General features: G+C 58.8%; 2 protein-coding genes across 5 annotated transcripts in view; one reads left to right on the top strand and one right to left on the bottom strand.

Moving 5' to 3' along the window:
* The window catches only part of CDH23 (cadherin related 23), a 213,592-nt gene extending 205,859 nt beyond the window's left edge, over positions 1–7,733 (top strand). For 3 of the 4 annotated variants that reach the window (XM_069795810.1, XM_069795809.1, XM_069795807.1), the window contains 16 exons: positions 186–397; positions 946–1,140; positions 1,460–1,570; positions 1,755–1,884; positions 2,068–2,331; positions 2,456–2,617; positions 2,734–2,990; positions 3,272–3,369; positions 3,470–3,590; positions 3,768–3,847; positions 4,178–4,218; positions 4,526–4,586; positions 5,030–5,159; positions 5,242–5,364; positions 5,544–5,657; positions 6,611–7,733. In XM_069795810.1, coding sequence (XP_069651911.1) covers positions 186–397; positions 946–1,140; positions 1,460–1,570; positions 1,755–1,884; positions 2,068–2,331; positions 2,456–2,617; positions 2,734–2,990; positions 3,272–3,369; positions 3,470–3,590; positions 3,768–3,847; positions 4,178–4,218; positions 4,526–4,586; positions 5,030–5,159; positions 5,242–5,364; positions 5,544–5,657; positions 6,611–6,937 — 2,426 coding nt within the window. In that variant the 3' untranslated portion in view covers positions 6,938–7,733. The remainder of the gene's footprint in view (positions 1–185; positions 398–945; positions 1,141–1,459; positions 1,571–1,754; positions 1,885–2,067; positions 2,332–2,455; positions 2,618–2,733; positions 2,991–3,271; positions 3,370–3,469; positions 3,591–3,767; positions 3,848–4,177; positions 4,219–4,525; positions 4,587–5,029; positions 5,160–5,241; positions 5,365–5,543; positions 5,658–6,610) is intronic. The other variant, XM_069795808.1, reaches the window with a different exon arrangement.
* Positions 7,224–16,710, bottom strand: LOC138687671 (prosaposin-like). The gene is made up of 14 exons (XM_069795818.1): positions 15,921–16,710; positions 12,392–12,516; positions 12,010–12,084; positions 11,799–11,924; positions 11,392–11,586; positions 10,945–11,088; positions 10,712–10,768; positions 10,226–10,333; positions 9,923–10,009; positions 9,629–9,812; positions 9,368–9,537; positions 9,205–9,285; positions 8,981–9,088; positions 7,224–8,891 (listed from the first exon to the last, which is right to left on the bottom strand). The coding sequence occupies exons 1-14, from the start codon at positions 15,979–15,981 to the stop codon at positions 8,856–8,858; spliced, it is 1,557 nt and encodes a 518-aa protein (XP_069651919.1). The 5' UTR covers positions 15,982–16,710; the 3' UTR covers positions 7,224–8,855.
* Between the last annotated feature and the right edge of the window lie 108 nt (positions 16,711–16,818).

The following is a 16,818-nucleotide window of genomic DNA, read 5'->3' as shown; positions in this document are numbered from 1 at the left end:
GGGATGCTCTGAAAACTCTGAGGTCATCCACATCCCTGGCCTCAGGCAGCCGGCTCTGCTCCATCACTTCTTGACAGGAATTTCCCACCAGTGAGAGGTGTGCTTCAGCTGGTATACTGGTTTCTAGTCATAATTTATCTGGTGCAAAGTGTCCTGAGCCAGAGATGTGTTTTTTCTGCCCGCAGAGGCTTTCAAGATCAATAAAGACTCTGGGCTCGTCGTGTCCCGGCGGCGCTTGCAGTCCTATGAGAGGTTCAACCTGACCGTGGTGGCCACGGACAAGGGACGTCCCCCTCTCTGGGGGACCACCATGCTCCACGTCGAGGTCATTGACATCAATGACAACCGCCCCATCTTCGTCCGCCCGCCCAATGGCACCATCCTTCACATCAAGGAGGTAAATCCCTTGAGAGGGAGCAGGGGTCATGGCATGCCGATACCGTGCCCGGGAGCGCTCCTGCCTACTGGTGGCAAAATCCATTCTCCATCTCCACCAGGGATGAACCAAGACCTTGATTTAACATGTGGCAAGAAGGTTTGGGTCATGGGGCTGGAGAGTCAACAACAGCCCCTCTCCATATGGGCAGACAGGGATGCTGGGGCAGCTTTGGGAACAGAAACCCCAGCAACACACAAAATAAGGAAACAGCCGGTCGCTGCATGCCAAGCCTGTTTATAAACAAGGGCCAAAATGCTGACATTTAAGATGTTTCTCCTTTCTGCGAAGCCAGACTTGGCTCAGCCAGTCGCGGCTCAGCCAGTCGCGGGCGCGTGCATGGAGCAGCCACCGTGCCGACGGGAATCATGGCTCCACATTGCCAGTCCCCAGTTGGGTTTTGGGCAGCGGGAGCCTGCTGACCCCAATACAAGGGGGTTTGGAGGGGCAGGGGGAGCAGGGGGCTCATGTGCAATGCTGGGGCTGAGGGGCTGCACGTGTGCAAGCAGGAGATCCCCCTGCGGTCCAACGTCTATGAGGTCTACGCCACGGACAAAGACGAGGGCCTCAACGGAGCAGTGCTCTACAGCCTGCTGAAAACCGGGGCAGGGAACAAAGACTGGGAGTATTTCAGCATCGACTCGGTCAGCGGGCTGATCCAGACGGCCATGCGGCTGGACCGGGAGAAGCAGGCGGTGTACAACGTGAGCGAAGCAGCAGTACACCCTTGGGGTGGCTGGGATGGTCCTCGAGGCTGCGGGTCTGGTGCAGGGTCGGCGGGATGCAAGCGATGTGGTGGGCACGGGGTCAGCTGCCGCAGTCGTGAAGATGTCACACCTTAGCAGGAGCTGGGTGGTTATCAAGTGCCATCGGGGAGTTGCATCCTGGTGGGCCAGCTCCCAATTCCCTGTTAAATCCCCCCAAAATCCTCCGCCACCCAGCTGTTCTCTCTGTCCCTGCCTCAGCAAGGTCTCCTGGCCCACAAGGCTTTGCCCAGCACAGCCCTTTTGTCTCTCTCCCCAGCTGATCATCGTGGCCTGCGACCAGGGCCAGCCAGCCTACGAGACCATGCAACCCCTCCAGGTTGCACTTGATGACATCGATGACAATGAGCCCGTTTTCCTCAGGCCACCCGTAAGGCGCCAGGATGGAGGGGGTGGGACGCAGGGGATGCAGGGATGGGGATGCCGGCGAGCACATGTGATGAAGCATGCACCCCTGGGCATTACCACGGTGGGGAGCACGATGGGATTTGTCCACTTTTATTTAAAGCCAACTCAGTGCTCCTAACCCTCCCTTCTCCCGGGGTCTCTGCCAGAGGGACAGTCCCCAGTACCAGGCACTCTCCATCCCCGAGCACTCGCGGCCGGGCACTGTGGTGGGGAACGTCACTGGTGCGGTGGATGCAGATGAGGGCTCCAACGCCATCGTCTACTACTTCATAGCAGGTGGGTGGCGAGCGGGGAGGGGATGGGATGGGCAGCTCTGCGTCCCCCCGCACGCTCCTCGCCAAGAGTTTCCATGGCCCTATCATCTCCTCGCTGCCTTTCTGCCCTGGTCAGCGGGTGAGGTGGCGTTTCAGAAATGCCGAGCCTGAAGGGGACTAACTGGGCACCCCTTTCTGCACCCAGCTGGGAACCAAGAGAGCAACTTCCAGCTGAGCCGAGAGGGGATGCTGCAGGTCTTGCGAGACCTGGACCGGGAGAAGGAGCCATACTACTCCATCATCGTCAAAGCGTCCAGCCAGAGGAACTGGTCCCCTCCTCAGGGCCAGCAGGCAGGCAGAGCCCATCCCTGGGACCTCAGCGGGGATCTGACCCTTCAGGAGGTGCGGATCTTCCTGGATGACATCAATGACCAGTCCCCCCAGTTCACCAAGTCGGAGTACACGGCGGGTAAGGGGTGCCAGGGGCTGGGGGGGCACCAGGAGCCAGAGATGCTCTGGAGAAAATCCAGCCTGATGAAGGGGCAGTGAGAGCCAGCCTGGCCCCAGGTCCCTGTCCGGTCTCTCTCTCAAAGGGGTTGCCACCGACGCCAAGGTGGGATCGGAGCTGATCAGAGTGGTCGCAGTGGACGCTGATGTGGGCAATAACAGCCTGGTCCTGTACAACATCTTGGGCATCCGCTACATCAAGCAGCACTCCAATGACTCCGAGGAGGTGGCCAACATCTTCAGCATTGGTGTGTACCCTGCATGCCACAGGAGCACAGGGCCATGGCCAGAGATGTTCCTATGGCCAAAGACGTCCCCATGGCCGGGGTGACTAATCCTGGGCTTGTGACCGTCCTTCCCCCAGGAACCCTTGATGGAGTCCTGCGAACCTTTGACCTCTTTACGGCCTACAACCCTGGCTACTTTGTGGTGGACATCATGGCCTCTGACCTGGTGGGCCACAACGACACAGCCATTGTGGGGATTTACATCCTGCGGGATGACCAGCGGGTCAAAATCATCATCAACGAGATCCCTGACAAAGTCAGGCAATTTGAGGAGGAGTTCATCAGCCTGCTCTCCAACATCACGGGCGCCATCGTCAACACGGATGACGTGCAGGTAACTACTCACCTTTGAGGTTGCTTCAAGGGGTAGGTAACCTTCCACATGGTGCTTGGGAGGTGTCCTTTGAGGGTTCCCTGTCTGTATAAACCATAGACACCCCTGAGCTCTGAAGGTGACGGATACATCCCAGGCTGGGGTGTATCAAAGGGGTCCAGACCAACCCCATGCCAGGCTTGAGGGTCTCTTGCCACATAAGCTTACCTCGGGGCATGCTCAGGAGACGCCCCGGGAAGAGACACCTCTCCTGCATTGCAGACCTTGCTGTCTCTCCCCAGTTCCATGTTGACAAGAAAGGCCGGGTGAACTTCGCACAGACAGAGCTGCTGATCCATGTGGTGAACAGAGAGACCAACCGCATCCTGGACGTGGAGCGGTACGTCACCTGGCCCACGACCCAGCCCATCGCCTGGCCCCTTGAGTCCTCAGGGAGCCTCATTAACATCAAGATGCCCAAGCAACCCTTCTCTTCCCAGGGTGATTCAGATGATAGACGAGAACAAGGAGCAGCTGAGGAACCTCTTCAGGAACTACAACGTGCTCGATGTGCAGCCCGCCATCACCGCCCGCGCCCCGGACGACCTCTCGGCTCTGCAGGTAACGGCCCAGCTGGGGCTGGTGCTGGCTGCTGCTTGTACGTGGGGCAATGTCCCTTCCCATCTTCCATGGCCCTCCATGGCCTGGAGAGATGTTTCACCCAAATAATTTTGAGCAGGTGCCCCCCCCTGCCAGGTGCTGGCTCCATGTCAGATGTTGCCACTTTGTCTCTCCTAGATGGCCATCATCGTGCTGGCCGTCCTGCTCTTCCTGGCTGCCATGCTCTTCATCCTCATGAACTGGTACTACCGGACAGTGTGAGTAGCGCTCGGGCTCTGCCCTGCTGGCAGCAATCCCTGCCCTGGGCCGGGGGGACCCATGTGGCTGCTCCTGGCGCTGGCAGTGCCAGCAAGCAAAGGAGGACATCAGCTTCCCACACCTTCTGCAGCGGGGCTCAGCCCAGGTTCAAAAATTACACCTCTTCCCGCAAAATATACAGTTTTAATACTGATAGCACCTCTCCCCGCCAAACTCACCGTCCTTATAGATAGAGGGGCTGTTTGCAGGGTTACTGCAAATCTGTGTTCCCCTCTCTTTTCGAGCATCATCTTTATTTTCTTCCCTGATTCGCTGTGTTTCTTTTGCAGGCACAAAAGGAAATTGAAAGCCATAGTGGCTGGCTCCACCGGTGAGCAGTGTTTGGGGTTTTCCAGCTGCATGAGACAGCAGGGTGCATGAAGAGCACAGAGGGGGTACACAGGGGATGTCAGCAGGGTGTAAATCAGAAGCGATCCTGCCCAGCAAGGCGCGATGGTGGGAGGCTTTTCTCAGCATCCAGGGTCCGCATTATCAGCTGCATCCCAGCGTGTTTGTCATGCCACCGGTGCCTTTCTGGTCACCGAGTTTCCATCCCCGATAAAGAAGTGCCGCCCCATGGTTTGCTGCTCAGCCTGCCGCCTTGCTGCCCTGTAACCCCCACCCCTGCCTTTTTGCAGGGAACAGAGGCTTCATGGACATCATGGACATGCCAAACACCAACAAGTACTCATTTGATGGGTGAGTTCTTCCCATCCTTTCCCTCCCCGGCTTGCCACCTTGCGGGATCGCATGCTGCTCCCGAGAGGGGGATGCCTGAATTTTGCAGCCCGGGATGCGCGGGAGGTGGAGACACGATGCCTCTCTGCTCTGCGGAGGGATGGGGCCAGGCATGCCGTGTAGGGCATGACTCTGGCCCTGGGACGCGTGCTTGCCTTGAGAGCTTTCAAAGCCAAAAGACCTTGTGCCTTCTCCTGTGACTCCATCTCTGCCAATACTGGCCAGGCTCAGGGTAAGCGGAGATGACGGGCGGGTGACGACACACATCTGGATCCAGAGCAACCGAATTCATGCCTGCACAGGGCAGGAGGAGGCAGCGCAACCTCAGCATCCAGGCTGTGGATGGGGTTAGGGATGCTGCCGCTCTTTGCTTATGCTGAGGGCTGCTCCTCTCCCCTGGGCAGGGCCAACCCGGTGTGGCTGGACCCCTTCTGCAGGAACATGGAGCTGGCAGCGCAGGCGGAACACGAGGACGACCTGCCAGAGAACCTGAGCGAGATCACTGACCTCTGGAACAGCCCTGCTCGCACCCACGTGAGACACGGCCCCCACCGGGACACCTCCTACCCGCACCCGTCACCCACACCGCCTCCTCAGCCGCTCTCTCTTCCCCCAGGGGACCTTCGGGAGAGAGCCCTCGGCGGCCAAACCCGAGGATGACCGCTACCTGCGGGCAGCCATCCAGGAGTACGACAACATTGCCAAGCTGGGGCAGATCATGCGGGAGGGACCCATCAAGGTGAGTGATGAGTGCGGGCATCCTCCACCGAGGGGTGTTCTCCTACCGCTCCTGCTTCCAGGTTCATGGCTGCGGCGCCAGAGGGTGATGTTCCTCCAAAAAATGCTGGGATGAGGCCAGCCTCCCTCTGACCAAACCGTCTCCCTTGCGTAACCCATCATCTCTCCCCCTCCACCCAGGGCTCTCTCTTGAAGGTTGTCCTGGATGATTACATGCGCTTGAAAAAACTCTTTGCCCAGCGGATGGTGCATAAGGCCACCGCCAGTCAGGGGGACCGCTCCTCGGTCTCGGAGGTAGACGGGACGTGCATGGGCATGGGGAGATGCTTGCCGTGCCCTCTGGGATGCAGTGTGTCTTCCTGGCCCCGCAGGCTGCGGTCACTCCCCATGGCCGCTGTCCCCATCACCCAGTGGTCCCCCCACTCCCTGCTTGGCCAAAATGAGCCAGGCGCTGGTTTTCCACTGAGCCTGCCTGTTCCCTGCAGTGCTCCAGCTCTCATGACCCTCTGTGATTCCTCTGAGCATCGGCAGCACCCCCTTCCTCTGTCTCTCCCACCCTGGGGGAGGACCCCCCCTCTTCGCAGGGTGGGCTCTGTCCATCACCTCCCCATCTCTGCCGAGGCTGGCCAAGAAGTTGCAGGTCCCTGCACACATGCGGGGACAGCTTTCCTCCTCTCTGCTCCTCTGAGCTTATCGACCCAGCAGGTTTTTGAGGCAAAAAGGCTGGGACAGATGGTTTTGGTGCAGGAGGGCTGATGTGGGGAAAAAACAGTTCCTCCCGCAGCCTTCTCCCTCTTCATGGGGAGCAAAACAGGGGGCAACAGAGTAGAGGAGAGCAGTGGAACAGGAGACGCCTTTCAGCCCTTCTGCCCCCCAATCCCCCAGCCCATTCAACCTTCCCTTGACGCCTTTCCTTGTCTGCTTCTTGCCCCACCACCCTCATACAACCCCAAATCCCAGCCTGGGTCCAAAACCACCCCCTTGGCAGCTGCGGGGGCCGCTGCAGGACATACCACCCGGGTGGCAGCCAATGCCCGAGCCAGGGCACCCACCCGACAAGCAAGTGATCTGGCTGGAGGTCGTCATTGCGCTGGTGGTCCTCCTCACCACGCTCTGAGGTTGCTTCGGAAGAGGAGGGTCCCGTCCCTCCTGCTGGGCTCTGGCATTGCAGGAGGTTCGGAGGCAGGGAAGCCAGGATCTGGTCTGGCCGCAGTGGTGATTCTCCCTGCTCTGTGGACCTTTTGCAGCTGATCCAGAAGGAGCTGGAGGAGGAGGAGGAGGAGCGCAGCCCCAGCCAGGGCAGCCTCCGCTTCCGACACAAGCAACCGGTGGAGCTGAAAGGTCCCGACGGCATCCACGTGGTGCACGGCAGCACAGGCACGCTGCTCGCCTCCGACCTCAACAGCCTGCCCGAGGATGACCAGAAAGTGCTGGGTCGCTCGCTGGAGACTCTGACCGCCGACTGCGGGGGCTACAGCGACCACAACGCCCGCACCGAGTCGGCCAAGTCCACCCCCCTGCACAAGATGCGGGAGGTGATCATGGAGAGCCCGCTGGAGATCACCGAGTTATGACGAGCGGTGGTGGTGGTGCTCCTCTAGGCAAGCTGGGGCCGGCGGGGATGAAGCACGGACCAGGGGGCCGTGGCGGGGGCCGGGGGCACCCCGAGACCAGCGCTTGGCCCCCCCTTCCCCTGCAGAAGGAGTGCAGGCCAACCGATGCAGTTCGCTCGGGCAGCCTTGGAGAGCTTGGCCCCGGGAAAGGGCTCTCAGGACCGGTATGCTTTTACTCACCTGTCATTTATCCATGAAAGCATTAAATTTTTTTTATTTTTCTTATAATTTTTTTTTTTAAAAAAAGAAAAAAAAGAAAGAGAAAAGATAAACAAATCCAATGAGTCCAGGCTGGACAGGGGTGAAGGTGCAGTGAAGGTGCGGATGATGTGCCGCTGCAGCATCCCCAGGCAGAGGCTGGGGACAAGCAGCCGTCACACCTCAACCACGGGCATGGGGAGGGCCGGGGCAGCGCAGGGAGAGGCCAAGTCCATTTGGCATTACCGTCACCTTTCCAGCAAGGAAAGACCCCCTCAAAAAAAAAAAAAAAAAACCAAACAAAAACCGAAGACATTTCTCCATTTTGCTGGCTTTACCAAAACATGTTGCGATGTCGAAAAAGAGAGAGACTGACAATAACTGGGGCTTCTGGATGTGGAGTGCTCGTGCGTGTCTTTTCTTGCCCTTTTCTTTCCCCTTCTCTCTTGCTTTCGGGTTTGTTTGTTTGGGGGTTTGTTTCCAATCGTAACCTTTGTGGAGAGTTTCGGGCACGGTCTGTTACGGGACTCAGAAATACACTGTCTATGGCTTTGGGTAATCTGTCTGTCGTCCTTCCTCCCCTGCCACGCCGCACCAGATTCATCATACCCAAACCACCTTTTGAAGAGAAAAAAACCCTTTTTCCATTAATTCACCCCTCAATCCATCATCTTCGCAAGATACCACCCCGGGTATTGCTGCAGCCCGGATTTTGGGGGAAGCATCAAACCTCCCCCAGGTTTGCCCCCCCTTGCTGCACCACCAGCCCCCAGGAGAAGGAGAAAGGAGACAACCAGCCGGGCTCACGGGAGGAGTTTATTTGCAGTGAGATGCTCCCGTGCACACTCAGGACCGTGGGCATCCCCCCTCCTGCAGCAGGGGGGGACGAGCCAGCACCCCGCTGCCCCTCACAGCCACGGCTGGGCTGGCACAGGACCCCCCCCCCCCCGGTGGGCATGTGTGCATGAAAGGAAATCTTTGCCCCCAAGCTCACTCATTTTTTGGTTCAGGGGATACTTAAAATATATCTATCTCCAGCAGTCAGCCGGACACAAAACCAGTGTACTGCGAATGTCATGCAAAGCCGGGCATTGCAGGTAAATTTAATCCACTTTGTTTCTTTAACTGGTGACCAGGGGGGGAAAAAAAAAAAAATAATAAAAAGCCACCCCAATTTGAAGAGGGACCAGAAAAGGACTGTGCTTGCCAAAAGCCAAGGGACCTGCGGCGTGAGACTGCCAGCAGCCAGGACTGGGGGGGGATCTGGTGTTTGGGCAGCAGAAACCATCCCAGCCCGTGGGGATGGATCAACATTGCAGGATCTGGGCTTTACGAGCGGTTCAGGGGGGGATGGGGATGGGGATGGGGATAGGGATGGGGATGGGGATGGGGATAGGGATGGGGATGGTGGGATTTTGCAGGCAGCCTCAGACACAGTGAGGCTGAATCCTCAGTCCTGAAAATACTAACGAGTCCCTTAACCTGATTTGGAAATCCAAGCCCCAGGGGTGGAAAAGGAAGTGGCAGAGGTGGCTGGGGCACCCCACAGCCTCCGCCGGGGTGGTGAGGCCGGTGGGCTCCTGCCATCGCTGTCCACAGGCACAGGCGCATCCCAAGGGAGGGGGTCTGGGATCCTGAACCAAAATGGCAGAGCAAGCCCGACCGGCCGGGGAGGTGGCTCCTAGTTCCATAGGTGACGCCGGCAGTGCTCGACAGCCTGCGGGAGAGATGGGGAAGGATGGCGGGGGGAGACAGGGACCCCCAGCACCCTGCCGACCCAGGGGAGGGGACACGGCCAACACTTACGTGGCACTCGACCGCTGTGGCCATGTTCTTGCACCAGTAGTGCGGGCCCCAGGCACAGGGGTCCGAGCCCAGGAGATCCTCCTCAGGTGAGTCACAGGCTCTTATTTTCTGCATTGTGAAGGAAAAGGATGGGGGGGGGGGAACCCCCATGAGCACTGCTAGGCTTGGACTAAAGATGCCCATGTGCGTCCGGGCTGCAGCACCCATGGTACGGGGACGCTTACAGTGCAGACGAAGTTGGGGTCCATCATCTGCACGAGAAGCCGCACGGCCGCTGGTTCGTACTGCACCACGAGCGCTTCGCACTGGGAAGGAGAAAGGGGGTGAGGCCGGTGTCGGGGGGGGGGTCCCCGCTGGAATGGGCACTAACCCCCCCTCCCAGCTCACCGTGCCGGTGAACGGCGCGGGCAGAAGCTCGCAGCCCTTCTCCAGCACGTCACCCAGCTCCGCCAGCGTCTCGTTCTTCAGCAGCTCGTTATCAAAGTAGGTGATGACAATCTGGCAGACGTTGCAGAAAGCACCCGCGCCCACCGCCAGCTGCTCCAGCGCAGCAGTCCCTGCGGGACATCATTGAAGAAGGGGGGGCATTAGCACCCTTCTCCTTGGGGACCCGGTGTCTGGGTGCCACCCAGGTCCCCCCCAGCTCACCTCGGTGGGCGTCCCCGGCGCGGGGGCAGCAGCGCAGCATGGTGCAGACGGCCACCGGGTCGGTGGCCTCCAGCAGCATGATGACCACGGCTTTGCCGTAGGAGTCGACAAAGTCCTTGCACTGCCCGATGACGCCGTGGGGCAGCATGTAGCACACCTTCTCGATGTCGTTCACCAGTTGCTCCTGCCGGGAGAAGGCAGGCAGAGGGAAACCAACCCCCCCCTTCCCGCTGCTCCCTTTGGCCCCCCTCTTTCCCAGCCCCGTCATCCCCGGACCGCAGCGGCGAGGCTCACCTCCGTCACGTTGTTCTCCAGGAGGCTCTCGGCCGCCTTCACGGCAAACTGGCACAACTCACACAGCGGCGTGGTCCCCTCCCCGTCCTGTCGGGACAAGGCAGTGGGATGCACACCGAGCCCCCCCAGAGCCACCTCCATCCCACCCAGCCATCAACCCTCCACAAAAGACATTCCACACCTTGGAAAAATGGAGATGCTTGAGGAAAAAAAAATAATGCAAAATTAAGCTCCCCTTTCCTGGAGTTAGTTTGGATTTTAAGGTGCATGGAGGAGTCGGGGCGGGGGGGAGGCCCTGCTTACCCCCAGCGTGCTCAGGACCTCCGTCACCTTCTCCGTGAGCAGCGTGTGGAGCGGCAGCGCCGAGGCAGAGGAGCAGAGTCCCAGCTGGCCACACAGCTCCATCGGGTCCTGGGGGGGGAGAGAGAGAGAGACATCCCAAATCAGGTGGGCATCACCCCCCCGAGAGGGTGAGCCTGTGCCCCCCACTTCCCCATGAAGGGTGATTTCAGCCCATCGGGGCATGAATCTCATTTACCTCAGCCTGCTGCCAGTGGAGGGGCCAGAAAATGGCAGGAAAAAATGAAAATACAGAAAGAATTACAGCAGTTGCAAGCCAGAGAGAGGGGAAAGTATTTTAAAGTTTGTAGGAATATAAAGCAGTAGGTTTAAATAAAAAAATGAAAGCAGGGCCCCGCATTTGCTGATGAAGTCCCCTTGGCTGTGTTGCTCGTGTCCCCCGCCACTCACCAGCACCCACCCACCCCTGGCAGCCCCTCACCCGCTTACCATGTACTGGAGCAGCCGGGCAGCCGTGTCCGCATATTCGGCCAGGTAGCCCTTGCACTGTGCGGGGAAGACACAGCGTCAGTGCCCGAGGGCAGACACCCCACCACCCTGCCTGCACCCCCCCCAGCCCCCTGGGTGCTGCTCGAAAGCAGATGGCTGCAAAAGATGCGCCCGTGCCACGGTGACATACAGGAGGAGGAGGAGGGAGCCCACGGGGTGCTGGTAGCCTTTACCTCCCGTGCCAGGTCGGGTGCCAGGTCCTCGCACGCCTGCTCGGCGTGGGCTTTCAGCGTCTGGGCGAAGGTGGTGTCGGTCCCCAGCTCCAGCTGCACGGCTGCCACCAGCTGCAGGCAGTGCCCGCACACCTCTTCCGTCTCCTGCGGGACAACATGGGCAGGGACACATCAGTAACCCCCCCCAAAATATAACCGAGCACCCCCAATGCCCGCATTTGCAGAGCTGGGATTTAAATGCCAGTCGCAAGCTGGGACAGCTTTTTGCTCCCCTCCCTGCATCTTGCAATATCCCAGCCCCAAACTGGTGGCACCCCTAATAGATGCCATTTCAGCTGTGCGGTAATTTTAATTTTATTTTTTTTTAAATTATTGTTAAATAGGTGATACTTAGATGATTCTCGCCCTTGAGTAGCATCAATGGCGTTCTCGCCTGTGCCACAGTACCTGGTCCTCGCCATGAGGCAGGTCCTGGGGATGGAGCAGGAGGGGCACATTGGCGATGAAGGGGGAGACCAGGTCAACGAAGTCCTGAGCGGGGCCCGTGGGGGCCGGCGGCGGCTCCTGAAACTTCAGGGCCCCCGTGGGACTTTCCCGGGGCTGGCACAGCTTGATGGTCCCGCACACCACCTTTGGGTCCGACTGGGGGAGCAGAAGGGTGGGGGGCTTAGGGGGCCACATTTGCCCCATCACCCTGCTCCCCCCCATCCCTGGGTCATTTCCATCCCCATCTCCATCTCACAAAGGTTTTGTCCCAGGCTCCAAGAGCATCCCTTGCCCTGCAAGACCCCAAGACATCCAAAACCGTGGGAAAACGCAAATCCAAGGGGGGGGGGGGTCCCCCAGCCGGTTACCAGCACTTGCTTGCCCAGTTGGATGAGGATGAGGATGCCAGTGTCTACCATCTTCTTGCACTTGACAGACCAGTCCTGGAAGGGCAGGTACTGGCACTTCTTATCCAAGAAGAGACGCAGCTTTTCCTAGGTGATAAGGGAAGAATTGAGGGCTGGGCTGACCCCACGGTGGAGCGGGGAACATGCCAGCCCTGCCCCAGCCCTAACCCACCTCAGTGCGGTTGTCCTGCAGGATCTTGCCCACCACGGAGACCACCACCTGGCACAGGTGACACGGGATCCCCTTCTGCTGAGAAAGGGGACGCGTTGGGATGCTGCCACAGCACCTAGACACCCCCCACACACACTTGCTCCCCAAATCGTAACCCTTCATCCCCAAAACAGCCCCTTAGTAGGCACTTGGGAATATCCCAGGGTACCCGCTCTTTGTCGCTCACCTGCAGACACATTGCTGCCCAAGAACATCAGCGGATGCTCCTCTGGGTGCTCAGCACTGGGGCGGGCAGGCTGGGATTCTCCCCCCAGCCCCATGTTTTGGGGCAGGATGGACACATCCCTCCCTCCTCCTGCATCCCCCCCCCCGGCGTGGTTACCCCCAGGCCCTGGTCCCAGACGGTGATCCGGCAGAGCTGCAGTGCCCCACATTTGGCCGCCGTCACCACGTCCCGGCACCAGTCCTCCGGTCGCTCGCTGCATTCGTGGAGGGGGCTGGCCCCGGCTGCAGGTGGGGTAGGAGACCGTCAGCCCCTGGGGCACCCTGAGACCACCTCCTGCCCTGCACCGACCTCCCCACCAGTGCCCCAACCCCAGCCCTGCCCCACGAGCCGAGGGCGATGGTCCTCACCCTCCCGCTGTGATTCACCCTCAGCTTTCGCAACGGTGGTTGGGTTTTATAAATTATTTTTTTTAAAGCCAGCAAAGGCCGGCTTTGCCGGGCCACCGCGTGCTGCCAGCTTTTCCAACGGGTTATCACAGCAGCTTTGGGCCAGCATCAAAAGCAAAGCGAATTTGGGGATCATCCTCAGCCTCGCGGCACCCTTCGACACACTGGGGAGGCAACCGGTTATAAAACCAGTAATAAATCTTGCAAAACGAGCAAAGCGGGGGCGCCGGCGCTCGGCCCCGTGCAGCAGCTGGTTAGCCACACCGCGGCTCCCGGCAATGATTGAGCAACCCCTGTTTTGGGTGGTTTTCTTTTCATTTCCTCCCAACGACAGCGTTTTCTCCTGGCTGCAAATCCCCGGCGTGGCAGCGGCAGCATCCGCCACCCAGGCAGCGCGGTGGCATGGCGCAACGCCGGCGGTTTAATTGCCACCTTGGCGTCTCAGGATTCATTCGCGATGGGGCAAGTGTTTATTCCCGCCGGGGGCTGTGCCCACTCAGGATGCGGCCGGAGAGGAGGCAAGGAGCCGGTAGAACCCAAGCCCTTTGGCTGCCCTGCTTTGGCCAGGAGCTGCTCCAGAAAGTTGGGGGGCACGTGGGGAGCAGCACATGAACAGAGGGACGGACATACCCTGCTTCGTACCCTCTTCCAGCCGGCATTTCTAAGCAAAGCACAACCCCACCAGAGCAGTTGCAGCCAGCTTTTACCACCCGGCCCTGGCCGTATGATTTTGCACAGCAGGAATAAAGCCAAAGGCAGAAACTGCTCCTTCCACCCACCCTGCCCTTACCAGGTTTCTCCCCAAAAGCTGCTTTTCCTGTATGCTGGATTCTAGCAACGCCTTCGGCTTATCCACAGGACGTGTTGGGGCAGCAGCTTGAGATGCCGGAGCCCACCCCAGCAAATCCCCAAGAGTGGGGGCCGTGGGGAAGGGGCTCCCGAGCCCCCCACCAGCCCCACCTGCTCCCAAAAGTGCTGGCGCAGCTCGGCAGGTGCCGGGTGGTGTTTCAGCCCCGATTACCCCATCGGGCTGACAGCAACACCAGGGCAGGAGCGAGCCCCGGGGCAGGGCGAGTCCCCCCCGGTTTCCCATGCACGACTTCCCACACACCTCTCCAGCAGCGCGATGCCGCAGTCACTGCATCAGCTGAGAGATATATATTTAGGTTTCTTTTTTTTTTTTTTAACCCTGGCGCTGGCATCAGGGCGAACAGGAATGGCAAGTCAGCAGAAGCATTAAGGGGCAGCACCAAAAAAAAAAAAAAAAAAGGAGGAGAGGGGAGACAACAACCCCACAGGTTGTTTCTGAGCAGGTCCCACCTGACCCACAGACACAGGCATCTCTCGCAGCCCCATAAGGATGCTGCCAGCAATGGCATGGGGGGGATGAGCTTGGTCTAAAAGACACCAGTGGTTTGGACTTGCACCTTTCTGGCTCACGGTGGCTCCCAGCTCAGCGCTTACTCAAGCTGAAACTCGGGCAACAAGTGCTGGGCCAAAAAATAATAAATACCAATCATAACACCCCCACTGCTGAAAGCAGGGGAGCTTCCCCAGCTGCAAAGCATCGCCATGGGGCAAGCAATTGGGGCAACCGGTGGCCCATGAGCTCTCCTCCACGTTTCAAAGCCATGCCAGAGCTGCCTCATGCTGACAGACACCCAGGGTGTCGGACGATACAGTTTTCGGCAAAGCCCCGGCACGGGGAGAGGCAGGGATGCTCCCACGCTGCCATGGTGGCCCCAGGCCAGCCCTATCCCTGGCTGCCAGGCCCCCAGGGTGGGGTGGTCTTTGCTCCAGGGGGGGGAATCCAGCACCGAGCTCCAGATCTGACAGGGCCATGCCAGCATTACGTAGAACCCCGGAACGCACCGGCCAAGCCGGCAGAGCCTGGCAAGCAGGTTGTGACATAAAACCCAGGGGTGGCGGCGTGGGCCCCAGCGACCCAGTTCTTGGCCTGGCGCACGCCTCTGTCACGGCAAAAGCCATCAATACACTCTTCCCAGCATCAAAATCCCTCTCCAAGGCTTGCAGCGGCCCCCGGTCCCGCAGCCCAGCCGTGCCGTGCCATGCAGCCGAGCCACCGCTACAAGAGCCGCCCCATGGCTTCCAGGGCAGGCATCGCCCGAAGGACGGACGTGCTGCGCGTAGGTGAACTTTCCTGCTCTGCCTGTTGCCGGCTGGAGCACCTTGGCATATCCCCCACCACCGCCAGGCCACGCGTGTGCAGTCACGACTCCTTCACCGCAAAGCTGGCGCCTGGGCAGGTCACGTCAGAGGAGCCCAATGGGTCAAGCCTGGGGTAATTAGGGAGCAAAAGGGGATCTTCCCTCTAAAAGGTGGGATCTTCCCTCTAAAAGGTGGGATCTTCCCTCTAAAAGGTGGGATCTTCCCTCTAAAAGGTGTGTGGGGGTTGCCTACAACAGCAGAGCTCTGTGGCTTCCCCAGGGAAATTTCCCTGCAATAAGTCATTTCCCCTCAAGCAAGGACCAGGGATCTGAAACAGGCTTTTCCCAACTTGTTTCCTGGGGATGGGCAGGGGATGAGCTGGGTATCACTTTCTCACTCTTATCAGGGGGATACCTAAGGAACAGCAGCGTTGAGCTCACCTGGAGGAAGATTTGCTCACCCATAGCCAAAGCCCCAGTGGTGAGAGGGCTCCAAAGGTGCATAGGGCTGCAGCATTGCACCCCATCACCCTACCTGGAGCTCGGCAAGCCACAGCAGAGGAGGCTTCCTGCCTCCCACACCTTGTACAAGGTCCCTAAGGAAAGGGGCAGCTTCAGGTGGCACCGTGGTCACTCCGTCATGCAAGGACAACAACATGGTTTGCCCCAGACCACATCTACGCAGCCAGGTCCCAACGCCAAGGGCAGACGACAACGCAGCCCTCTCCCCCATCACTGCCGAGACGCCCCATCAACCGGCCTCCCTCCTTCCATGCCCCGGCAAAACAAGCTCCATCTGAATCCCCAGTGTCTGGAGAAGGGAAGGAGCAAGCCACTTTTTGCCCCAAGATCATCTTTAAGGGCAGAACTTGCAACGCTCACGTCCAGGTGGGCAAGAGGTAAAGCAGCCGGTGGTGCTGCCTGCCCCAGCTCTCCTCTGGCCCACCTCGAACACCACAGAGGGACAAGGAAGCACGCTCTGGAGCTTAAACGCTATAGCTGGGAATAGTTTTGGGGTTCAGAGGGGATTTCTAGGCTCTCCTCAAGTCCTAGCCCCAGGCCTGGCCTTACCTTGGTAGGAGCCCAGGCACACAGAAAGGATCAGCACCCAGCCACTCCATTTGCTCTCCATGCCGTTCCTAAGATAGTCCTCAGTGGCTGGTTCGTCTCCCGTGCTGCTCCCAGACTGAGGAATCTTGGATGGGTTGGGAGTAGTGAGAACCCACACCTACGCAGGGCAATTACCACACCCCTCTCCTTACGCCTTGATTATAAAATCATCACCAACCTGCAAGTGGAGGGAGGGACCAGAGCCAGGCAGGTATTCCCGGGAAGTCAAAACCAGCCCAGAACCTGCTGCTCGACGCTAACCTCGCCCCTCCTGGCTGCAAAGGGTGGGCACAGCAGCGAGAAAACTTGTCCTAGTGCCATGGGATATAGCCATTTTCTGTGCCCTCTGCTGAAGAGAGCATCATCCCTTACAAAAAAAAAAAAAAGGTCAGCAGTATAGATATTAAAGACCGGCAAATTTAGGACAAGTGAATTAAAGCGTAGAGGCAGTCAAGTAGTTCACGTAAAGCATTTAAATGACATTTCATTCAAAATAAAACAAGGAATTAAAACGAAAGGAAAGCCACATTAAATGCAAGTCAGCACTGAAGCCTGATACCAAGCAGCTTCAGCAAGAACTCCCTCCAGCCTGCTCAAGGCAGAGAAATTGCAACACAGGGCTGTTGCCTCACATCAGGCATTGCGTTCATCCAGGGAAGAGAGCGACGATGGCAATCCCTGGCAAGCCTCTTGAACCTGCAACTGCACTCAATATAACAAAGGCTTGATGGGACACGCATGTTTCGAGGTGATGGCAACTCAATGGGAACCTGAATCCTGCCATTCAGCCCCAGATTCCCAGTGACATTTTGGGACATGCCTTCTCCTGGCTCTGCAGCAAAGGGGAAGCTAACAAGAT

This window comes from Haliaeetus albicilla, chromosome 11, assembly GCF_947461875.1.
Source record: "Haliaeetus albicilla chromosome 11, bHalAlb1.1, whole genome shotgun sequence".
Lineage (NCBI taxonomy): Eukaryota > Metazoa > Chordata > Aves > Accipitriformes > Accipitridae > Haliaeetus > Haliaeetus albicilla.
The sequence above is the reverse complement of the archived record's forward strand: the minus strand, read 5'-3'. Positions and strand labels throughout refer to the sequence as shown.